This window comes from Indicator indicator, chromosome 3 (assembly GCF_027791375.1).
Source record: "Indicator indicator isolate 239-I01 chromosome 3, UM_Iind_1.1, whole genome shotgun sequence".
Classification (NCBI taxonomy): Eukaryota; Metazoa; Chordata; class Aves; order Piciformes; family Indicatoridae; genus Indicator; species Indicator indicator.
Genome location: NC_072012.1, coordinates 38,175,118 through 38,187,124, shown reverse-complemented (window position 1 = coordinate 38,187,124; position 12,007 = coordinate 38,175,118). Strand labels below are relative to the sequence as shown.

General features: G+C 37.3%; 1 protein-coding gene across 2 annotated transcripts in view; it reads right to left on the bottom strand.

Annotated features, from left to right (window-relative positions):
• PDZRN4 (PDZ domain containing ring finger 4) overlaps positions 1-12,007 on the bottom strand; it is a 246,061-nt gene that overhangs the window by 31,739 nt on the left and 202,315 nt on the right. For both annotated transcript variants that reach the window (XM_054399580.1, XM_054399581.1), the window contains one exon: positions 11,570-11,672. In XM_054399580.1, the coding sequence (XP_054255555.1) occupies positions 11,570-11,672 (103 nt within the window). The remainder of the gene's footprint in view (positions 1-11,569; positions 11,673-12,007) is intronic.

Below are 12,007 nucleotides of genomic sequence, written 5' to 3'. Positions count from 1 at the left end.
TATGGAGATTTGTTGGAGTTCAAGTTTTTGCTTTTCAAGCAATGGACATTTTTGAGTTGTGAAAATAACCTAAAGAATAAATTCTTTTTTCTCCTCTCCAACACTCCCAGGATGTTCTGTTATGCAGATTTTACACAGACAGGCACATCCGTGATGTACTTGGGGGCTATTTGGATGGAAATAGAAAGGCTATGGAGCAAGACAGAGCCAGTCTGGATGTAAACAAGCTGGAACTGCTGGCAGCTGTGCTGTTACAAATAAAATTGCATTCCCCACTGTCTTCTCACTTATCAATTTTGACAGAAGACTGTCCTGACTTCTCATAAACAGCATCGAAAAGGACAAATCACATTGGGTGTCAGATTTGCCAGAGTGGATTTGGTTGGTGGCTTACCACAAAGAAACAGAGGGTTATCTACATTCCACATGGTGGGGAAAAACAATGCTCTGTCCAAGGGGTGGGGCTCTACCCTATAGGCTCAAGTCTCATTTAATCCTCGTTTTTTAAGGTCTGGTTTAGATTTAAGAATCTTTGACACAAGATTTGTTTACATCAAAGCAGAAAGGAAAAATATTAGCAAGCATTCCTCAAATGTATAATCCAAAAGCAAATATAAGATAGAATGAGAAATATTTAAAATCAAAACCACTTTCCTGCTGATCCCTACTTTACAGCTATACTTAGAGCCACATTCTGCTTTGTGTCCAGACAAAGAATGCGCTGGGACAGAAGGATGCTGCAGACAATGACAGCAGTGTTAAAAAAAAAAAATTAAAAAGTAGTAGCAGAATACAACCACAGAATTATTATGCTGATGTATAGGCACCTATTAATAAAATATAATCTTGCAACTATGTAAGCAGAATTTGACCCTGGAGCTGATGAATCCTTTGATAATGAAGCTCCACTGGATAAAGAAATTCACTCTCTTCCTGCAGCTCTGGAGAGAAAATTTTTGGTCTGTACTAAACTTCTATGGAAGAAATCAAACAACAGAGTAACCTAAGGCATGGCAAGCTTCACAGTGCATATTCAGCAGTCTGAAGTGTGATCATCAGTAACAGTCTGATGGCTGTGAGTGGGAGGAAGGAGACACCCAAGGGTCAGCTGAGAGTCCCAACAGGTGAGGACGAGAGAGGGGGCAGATAGCACTGGCAGAGCAGATAGGTGAACGAGTTGGGCTGGATGAACGATGGAGCAGGACTATGAATGTGAGAAACTTTTGATCACTGAGTAAATTCAGTGTTGCAGTGGGAGGTAGGGTCTAAGCATATGGGGATGACATAACCACAACTTTTCTACTTGGTTTTAGAGGGTTTTAAGTTACTTAGGTTTAGAGGGTTTTAAAGATACATGGTGGATTTTACAATAAGTGTATCTTACAAGGAAGTCAAAAAGGGGGAAAAATACTTCACACTCTACAGGCTTTCTGACTGCAAAAGGCTCAACAGCTGACAGTGTAGCCTCCAGGAAGTCACAAACATCCACTTAAATCTAAGTTTCCCCCCTTAGCTAGCATGCATAATATCAAATCATCTGATTCCTGTCATAAAGATAAATGAAAAAAACCAAACTGTATGGGAATTATCAAGCATAAAGTACCCTAAATGCTTTGAAAACCAAATTTCTTTTCCTTATTGTCTGGATGACAATACTTACTGGAAAGTAAAATGTCCTTACTGTACTTTGCTACTTCAAACAAGCCACAGTCTTGCTCTCCTCTCTAATTCTACCACTTCCCTATTCATTGTTTGTATTTTTGTTCTTTGTCTACAGTGCAGTATGAATGCTAATTTATTAGAAGTACTTAACTATATACGTATCTTTTCCAGTGTCATATACTCATATGTTTTCATCTGCTTGAGACCCAACACCCCTTCTGGTATGTTCTGCACTTCAGAAAACTATGAGTTCTTGCTTTCTGAGCAGAGATATCCACAATGAGCTGCTTATATATAGTATTTCTCAGCAGTCAGTGTTGGTCTTTCACTCAAATATAAATGTTATGTTGCAAGGATCCAAGAAGAGTTTAAAGTATAATTACCTAGCTGATTATATGCAGCAAAGGGTTTCTTTTTTGCTAATCTTAGATTTTACATTCTCTCTTACTGAACAAGGTAGGTGGGAATAACACAGACAAGGCATAAACAGAACCTTATGTTAAAATGAGATAAGCAGACTGGAGTAGTAACTGCTCCATTGTTCAGTGTGTGTACAAGTACTAAACTGTCACATTGGCTCACAGCCTCTATATTCCAAAGAAGTCATTTGATTTTGGAGAGCATTGGCAAAAAAAAAAAATTAAAAAAAATGACATGTATTTGAAGAAAAAAATTCTGCCATTTCATTAAAACTCCTATCCTGACCCCCATACTGAAACTCATTGTCTTTCAAGCATTGAAAAATAAGAGATACAGCTAAGGAATCACTGGCTTGAGACATTTGGGTGGGGGGAGAAACCCATCAAACTTTACCAGTCCTATTTTTGGGGGTTTGGAGCTTTCAAGAATTTGCTCCCCCATCTGCTTTCCAATGGAAATGTGTTTGACCATAAAATGTTAGAATTGACCTTCTCCTGGTTATCAAGTAGGAATACAGCACTCCAGGTCCAGCTAGGGGTTGAATTGGGGGTTGAAGTTGTGAGGGGCAGCTGGGAGAACTGCTTTTAGTTAACTTTTTGAAAAGAAGTATCTTCTTAATACGGAGATCTTATTGCTTCCTTCAAGTATCAAACACAAGGGTCCAGAGAAGACAGAACCAGACTCTTCCTGGAGCTGCACTGTGACAGCCACACAAGATATCAGGAAATTCCAATTAGATATTTAGGGGAGTGATTCTTACCATGAGGGTAGTCAAAACAGTGAGAGAGTTGTCCAGAGACACTGTAGACTGTATACTACAAAACATACCTATAATTATAAACTAAACTATAATTATATCTAATTATATATATTTTTTATATATATATAATCAGTACCCACTTTGACCCTCTACAACAATTGTTCTCTGCAATGTCTCGATGTGTCTGCAACTTGGAAAGCTTAGTGATGTCTACATAAAGAACAGGACAACATTAGCACATAACATCAGTGCTAAAATCTTTACAGTGACTTTCACGCTTCCGTTTGCCATTCTTTGTTTGGAAGTTAAGTTCTGGAAGGGATCCAATACCTGCAAGAGCTCTCTATATTTGGAAACCAATCTCTGCACTTGAGGTTGTCAGATATACCCTTCTCTGTCCACCAGTGTCCTCTGATATACCATGGAACTTCTTAGGAGAAGACCCCAATGTCTGGAGTTTTCCTGACTTTAATGATATAAAACCAGTCAAATCTGATATGCTTCAAAGGGTAGAGGAAAATCAGTTGAAAGTAAGAATTCTGATAAAATCAGGAACTTCAAGCCCTGCAGAAGATAGTTATTCCCCTTGCAAAAAAATAGATATGCTGCCGTTGTGTCTAAACCTGATTCTCAACCCTTCTAAGTTTAGTAAAGACCCCCTTCATAGCTTAGATCTCTTTCTAAACTACAGGAAATACCTTTTTCTACCCAATAAACCTTAGCTACACCAAGAGGTTTATAGGTTGTCATAGCTGCAGTTCGAATCAGCTGTGAATCACTTGTCCTATTAAGCTTTTGCTTTTTACAATAAATTTAATCTATTGCAGATAAAATCACACTTTATTTTTCCTATATTATTTTTGCAGTATTTCAAAATGTTACTGCCCAGCACTTGGCTCTGTAAACATCATTATTACTGCTGTCTGCCTGCTTTGGGCCTGAAACGTGTCAGAAGATTTATCTGCCTCATCAGCACTTTCTAAACATCCAGGCAGCCAATCGAAATGGGGAGGCATAACAGATGTGCCAACATCTGCTGCAGAGAGCATTTATCTGGACAGCAGAACATGTAGCTGTAGGTTCAAACTCCTAACCAGTTACAATTCCACACACTTGGACTGCCTTGATCTACAACTGTGTGAAGATTGTTTTGAAATATTAATTAAAATCAAGTTGAAAATGTATTTTTTTTCTGTTTTAGACAGATGTGAGAAATACACTTTCCTGTAATTCAGTTTATACATTTCAGATACAGTAGAGGCAAAATACTATGAAAAAGCTAAATGTAAACTTGAGCTTGTAAAATTAGAAATTCTTAGAAAGCATTAAGCTAAAATTCTACCCCATCCATACTCTTGTTTACTTTGAGATACAATTCTACCCCATCCATACTCTTGTTTACTTTGAGATACAATTCTACCCCATCCATACTCTTGTTTACTTTGAGATACATACATATTCAAATACGTATAGTTAAAATATGCACATTTCAATCACATACACGTGCCTATAAATCAAGCACATGAAGTGATAGGCAATGACTTTTAAAATACATTTTTCTTTTCCTGGCACCAAAACGAGGTCTATGGGCACCATATCCATGCTGAGTTTCAGCTGTTCCAACTTCTGTTGCACATGGAAATGTCCTCCACCCCCAAACACATACTTGTATAGACTGATGAAATCATGAGATGAAACACAAAGCAAACTCATCATCTGCTTTTTTGATGCACAATACAGTTTCACCTGTATTCCTGCTCACCAAACCATGCCCTCCAGGAATGACTATCACATTCTCTTTGAAGAGATGCCTCATTAAATAAAAAAGCAAACTTCCAGAGAAAAGACCTCTCCTGCTTTTTTTTGATTTCTCCTCTGAAGGCCCAGCATGCATAATATTGAAACCTTGTTTAAAGTCCATTTTCTTGTAAGAGGTTTCCTCTTGTGATAGGGATTCAGCCCCTGCTTCTTGTGTTCTTGAATTTCCTAGGATACCAAGCTTTAAAACCGCAACATTATAATAAGCTGGTTAACATGACTTAGGCTATTTTCAAAAGAATATGTAAAAACACATTATTGTCTCCCATCTTTTGTCTGTATAGCTAGAATTCATGGCTCCAAGACATGGAATATATGAACTTTCAGAAACAGCATTAATGAAACTCTTAGAAACATTTTCGCTGTAACGCATATATGGAGGTATGTGGTATAGAAACTGTCTGAACAAAGCATTTATCCAAAACAGAAGATTTATAATCCACAGGTTTCCATAAATAAAAAAATATTGCCAGCACCTCTCTCTTAATTTACTGAGTGAAAAACACATATCATATGTTGTAATGTTGCCCAGCAATAAGGTGCTGCTGAACTAAGCTCACTTTTCTTCATTTTCCTGGGAAAACATAAGCTTTGACAACAAGGAAGAATTTTTATTAGCTTTCAGGTGAAGTGCAGAGTAACCTTGTATTACTTTTATGAAATCATGAAACAAAATTAATATCACTGACTTGATATATTTCCCTCCTGTTTTAAAACACAATAAACAGCAATAACTTTGATAAATTTGCTTATGTTAGTTTGTGTCTTTTTCTCCCCGGTTTCTCATGGTCCTCTGTAGTTATGGGCACAATTCAAATCCCTAAATCAGGATATTCATTACTTAGGGGAGGTGAGATGACAGCAACTTCATCTGCTTTGAATGTCAGAATTTTGTGATGACATAGAGTAACACACTCAAAATTAACAAACAGCTGTGGCAGCAACTACCCTGACATTCTCTTCCATCTAAATGATCCAATGACTAGTGAGGAAGAAGAGTGATTTAAGGCCAAAAGAGAGGCATTATAGGTAGAGGCTCCTGGCTTTTACTGCCAGTTCTGTCACTGACTGACTTGGCAAGTCACTCAGTATGACTGTCCTTAGTTCACCTGCTTGTGAATTCCTGGAGCAGTACAGGACACAGTAATGCTGAAGAACTTCAGAGAAACAGTAAATTAACTTATACTTGAAAAGTGACTTCAATTCTTAAAAGGCAGATGAAAAAGTAAAAGAAAAGGACTACCTTTTACTGTTCCTTTGCTCGTTTACAGTGTCCTATTTGCCACAGTTAGAAAGAAATTACATATTTATTATTGTCTGTGTGTATGTTATGCTGACTTAAACCCCCAGGCATTATAAAAATAAAAATGCCAGTGAAATACATAATCTTGTGCCACAGTAGGCCAAATGCATGCTACAAGAGTCTTAATTATTATACAATACTATTCAAAGAATGATAGTACAGAAAAAAATTGCAGTGAAACATTTCCATTCTAACTGTGACCTTTTCCATTTTTAGTCTGTAGTAACAGTGAGCTGAATCACAGGCTGAGTGTTAGCAGCTCAGAACTCCTTTTGAGCTAAAAGGAAAAAATCTTGAGGAAGGGATTTAGAAGCCTCAATCATTGCACTGTTTTCTCAGGTTTGGTTGAAACAACTCTAATAATCTATTTACTTGCCCAGAAGGCTTTTCAATTAATAGCTTTAAAATACTGCCCATTTTTTTTCTCTAGATTTTTATCATATGACAGGTAGGAATGGAAAAATAACCACCTCAAGCTACCACAAACCAGAAAGCCTGTCCTAAACAACCAGGCCCACAGATGACAGGCACACACATACATACCTGCTCACTTCATTCATGATACTTCTTAACAGCAGATGCTACATAATATTAAGAATTGCCACAAAAAATCAGAATAATGGTGTCAGTAAAATGTCTCTGAAGTATGGGGCATTTATTTACGATTCAGTCATAACTGCTAGGCAGTTATGAACTGATGACCAGAAAATAAATGTAAGACAGTAAGTCCCAGTTTATTTAAGTCCACTCTGAGCTGTCAGATCAGTACCTCCACCACAAAAGCAGCTGCATAAGGTAAGGCACATGATGAAAAGTACCTGCTTTTCCATTGAAAAGCATCTACACCACACTTACTAGCAAGCCTATTCACACTCCCCTTACCACTGCAGGTCTGATGACAATGGAGACACAACCTTGTCAGCCTTTCTAACATAGTAACACTAACATCTCTATCAGGATTTTTACTTCTTGAAGCCTTCTCTTTTAAATTATATCTGGTGGTTGTTGCATTTAATAACTGCGTTTTATTTGCTAAAAGCTCTTTTACATTTCATTACAAAATTTAAGAATTTTGAGAAAAAATCAATCCAATCACAGCAGGGAACACAGAAGAAACAAGTACAATTTGACAGCACGTCACAGAGGCCTTATAATGGTTCTGTCCCTTCACATCACTGTCATCCTTCCTGAACATGGTTGGAACACGGCTTTAAGCGATCTCTGCCAAAATAAGGCTTCAATATCTCTCTCACTTCTTTATACTATTAAATAAAGCACATGACTTAATAGCTTTGCAGAGAAATTCCACGCTAGAAATTCTGGAGAACTCTTATCTACAAAATATTTTCTATTTTGATGGTCATATATCCATCTTCTGTGTCAGCTTCATTGTACAAAAACACTCATCAGGTAACAAAACAAAAGAGCCTGACTGCAGCTATTGGAAGAGCTGGCAGCACCTGCACAGAAGCTGTTTCCATAAAAACTGTTTATTCAGGTGTTAGCAATTGAAGCAAGAGCTCCAATTGTACTGCTGCAAGTGCCTGTAGCGCTCAGGGAAGGATGCTTGCAGGCTATCACAGCTCTAAAGGGAGCTGTTACAGGCAATCAGCTCAGTAATCCTCATGTTAAAAAGGCCCTAAATATGTATTTACAAGATAGACAGATCTATTTGGCTTACTGGTTAAATAATACATTTGTTGAAAAGGCCTTAAATATGAATTCACAGGGTAAGCAGGTCTCTCTTGGCCTGTTGCAGCAGTGGTGGACCTTTCAGAACATCACCTGATACCACACTTTGGTGGCCCATGAGGGCACTTACATGCTCAAGTAACTTGATTCAGATAAACAGCTCTGCCAGACTGCTAATCTGGACAAAATTACTCTTTCTTTTGTTCTATGAAAAAAATACCAATACAATCAATCACTTTGAAAGCCTTATGTCACAGAAACAGGAGATTTGAGTTTGCACCTGAAATACATTCCTCATCACGATGGAATGAGTGTTACTGAAAGAATAAACCAGAATTTAGAATAAAGAATTACTCCTGCCCTGCCCCAGCTGCATAGGAAACATTGACAGAAATTAAGAGAACAGGTCAAAATTCTCCCCAGCGGGAGTTTTAAGTGTTCAAAGAGAAGAGATCTACACAAAACCTTACTCCTGGCCAGTTCCCAGAGTCTTCTAGCTTTTCTCTCTTGAAGGCCCATTTTCAGTCATTTGTTAAAAGAGCTGACAACATCTGATATAGAAATGCTCAGTCTGACAGGAAACCTTAGCAATTTCAGTGGGTTTGGATTAGGCCAGTGGAAAACTTAAAGGACTAACCTACATTTGGAGTTAACAGATTTATGATCACAAATAGTTATAAAAACATTTAAATGAACAACTGTGCATAATCATAAATTAGCACTTACATTCAACACACATTTCCTTATTCTGACTGAAAATCTGTCCCTTTGTCTACAGAGCAGAATGTGAACTTAAAAGTATTGATCTGAGGTGTTAACCAACCTTCAGAGCACTATGGGTTGCTCTGCTTAGGAGGAGATACTGATGGAATAAAACAACTTCCATATGAATCTTCTAATTTCCAAATGTCCTATTTTCCAGAGTATAGGATGAATCAAAACAGCATGTGTGTAATTTCTAGCTCACTCTTCAAGTTTCACAGAGGCATCAGGTGAGAAAAATCTCACATGGCTTTTCCTCAAGATACTATGATCTTTTGTTTCCTGCAGGACCTCTGATCTTTTATTGTCTGGACACAAAAGGCTTCATAAAAACTGACCACAGAAAGATTTTACCATGCATATGCCTCATGCTGATATAGTGACATGCAGTAACTTTCTGAGCAGAAAAGTAAAATAAATAAGCTCAATGGTTTCTCAGATTTCAAGTGAGGAGCATCAGAATACTTCATAATTTCATAGAGGGTCAAATGAACCCTTAGCACCTTCCTCTAGATTTTGGTCTTAATATTGCCTCAATCTGTCAGCACCAGCACTTGCACACATTAAAACTGGAGTCAGCAGACACAGGCAAACTAACACGGTGGCTACTATTCTGCATTTTTCACTCTCAAAGTGCTAATGCTGGCATGGTGGGACCACTGAAGTGGTTTTCCAGGCTCAGAAATGATCCATTCTTCACTTACAAACCATTTCTAGGAAATAATAAGATGTTACATTTTCTGCTCAATGTCTTGCCTCAATCCCTCTCTGAAATCCCCAGGTTTGGCTTCTCCCATGGGCCAGCAATAGAAGTCAGTAAACCTCTTTTGACTCTCTTAACTTATAAGAATTATTGTTTTTACATATCTATATCTATATCTAGATATGTGCACATGTGTGGACAACGCTCTCAATTTTCCCAGCTACCTAGTTACAGCAAGGTTGCTTAATAATATCTTATAAGGACCTGAAACAACAGATAATACAACCAATAAGGGATATTTTAGGGTGCCAGGTAATGATAGGACTAGGGGGAATAAAAAAAAATAGAAATGGGTAGATTCAGATTGGATGTTAGGAAGAAATTCTTCACCATGAGGGTGGTGAGACACTGGAACAGGTTGCCCAGGGAGGTGATGGAAGCCTCATCCCTGGAGTTTAAGGCCAGGTTGGATGTGGCTCTGGGCAACCTGATCTAGTGCGAGGTGTCCCTGCCCATGGCAGGGGGGTTGGAACTGGATGATCCTTGAGGACCCTTCCAACCCTAATAATTCTATGATTCTGTGACAATATTATTGTACAGGCTTAAATTTTTGGAACGCCTGTCATATTTAGAACTCAGCTAGTTGAAGGCTCCAAGATGTTCCTGTTTCTCCTTCACCACTTTCATATTTAGTAGAAAGCATTCTCAAAGGAAGCTAGACAGTTCCTTCCCTATTCAAATTTCATATGAAACACTTTACTTCAGTCACTTAGTGAATTTGCCTTGGGCAACTGAATCACAGTTGACAGTAAATTAATGACTCTGATGGTGTGATTAATAGACATTATCAGCAACTGAGAACCAGCCCAAGCATTTGCCTTTGTCACAAGATTTAGCCAGCTATTATTAGGGATTAATAACGGTCATAAAAAGGACTTGGTTCCACCATACAGATACTTTATAAGCTATTGATATTTGAATATGTCACTGATATTCTGATTAAATAGTGAATTAAAAAAAATGTAATTCCTAGATACTTACATGGCTAACTTATTTAAATATTACTAGACAAATAGTTTGTATTAGTTTTAAGGAATAAGTATCATAAACAAACATACTTGACAGAGAAATCTAATATTATATTACACATGGGGAGACAAAACAGAACTGAAGCTCTGAGACTCTTGTGCTGTGGTGTATCACACCAAAATCCAACTGGGAAGAAATAATGATTTCACTAATCCCCAGCAATGATTTTTTGAGGAGTTCAAATAAAACTTTGTTTGTTCTGATTGAGATTCACTAAGTAGATGTTATTTGATTTTTCTGCTTCCTAAAAGAAGAACTTGATATTCCCCAGGCTGCTAAAAGAAATGACTTGTGATAGAGCATTTTAGCTGCTAAAGACACAATAAAATGAACACACTGCATATTTGCTGAAGCTTTTGCCATTCATTTCATTTCTAAATGTCAACCAGTTATATGAAATCTCAGGAAGATTTCTTAAGGTAGAGAAAACAGGAGGATAGGATATTTTTAATCTTGTATTGAAGATATTTAATTATTTATAATCACTTATTTAAAATACTGTTAACTTGGACTTAAGCAAAGAGTCAGCACTGTTTAATAATAAAAAGAACCATCTGCTTCTTATGCCTATCCCTACAAATATTTTGTTACTAGATGATAGTGGAAAATATGAAAAGATAATGACTGGCTGACAAGAAGACTATTTAGATATTGAAATGAAAATCTAACAAAGAGCAGCATCACCAATCATGTTATCTTTTTTGGGAAGCCTCACATAATGATTTTCCAGTGACTCAGAAACATTCCAGCCTTGTCACTGGAGTGTAAATCACATTAAGAGCAAAGGGAGATTTGTGGCAAAGAGCACAACTTCTTATAATTACAATACTTACAATGCCAAATATTGAAGAGCAAGTAATAGAAATTATATTTATTTGAAAGTTGTAGCCTGATCTTACAAACACTTAAGTACACACCCACCAAGTATCTGGAAGAGTGACCCCTGAGGCGTGAGATACAAGACCAATTATTTCTTAAAATTAGGGACCAGGGAGGGGAAAGAAATTAAGCTTTCATTTACCATTTTTTTATTTTGAAAAGGCTTGTTTTAAAGTGTTATAACTGTAAAAGCAAAACATCTGAGTGAGAGTCTCCACTGCATAAAGAGGGAACACGTTTAATAAGCCTCCTAGACTTGTATGTAGACACCCGCTGCAGAATTCTGATTTCACATTTCCTGTGTAGCCTAACCCCAGTAAAGTCTATGACATTATATGGGTATAAAATAAAATAGTCTTTGGTGCCAATTTTTTAAGAAGTATTCCCACTCTTATTTTTCTCAAAGGAGCCTGCTAGCAGCTGTGCAAATACTGTATCTGTAATAACAGAAAGGGAGGCTGCAGTGTGTCAGTGATCTTACCTCATACTCGAAGTCCTCTGCTCTATCTGCATCAGCAGGCAGACTGGAAAGATACTCATTACCTTCATAAAATTCATGTTCCACTGGGTGAAGAGAATGGCAGCTATGTTGAACAAAGAGAACAATATTAGGTGAGAAAATAGTGGTTTTTTTTTTTTTTAATTAAAAAGTGATAACACTCCCTCATACCACTTCTCTGTAGTTTTCTCATCTCTGGAATGTTACTCTGAATGGCCTTACAGTCTGAAAGAAACTGTATGAAACAGTATAGGCTCTTTTCTTATCAAAAGCTCATGCTCTGGCTGAGTTAATTTTGCTGAGTTCATCTTTTGACAGATTTACACAGGGTGATTTCTTAAAAGAGTATTTTGGGCCAAAATACTTAAATGTGGCAATCTGGGATCCCTTATGCTCATAAAGGTATCTGGGAGCAACTCA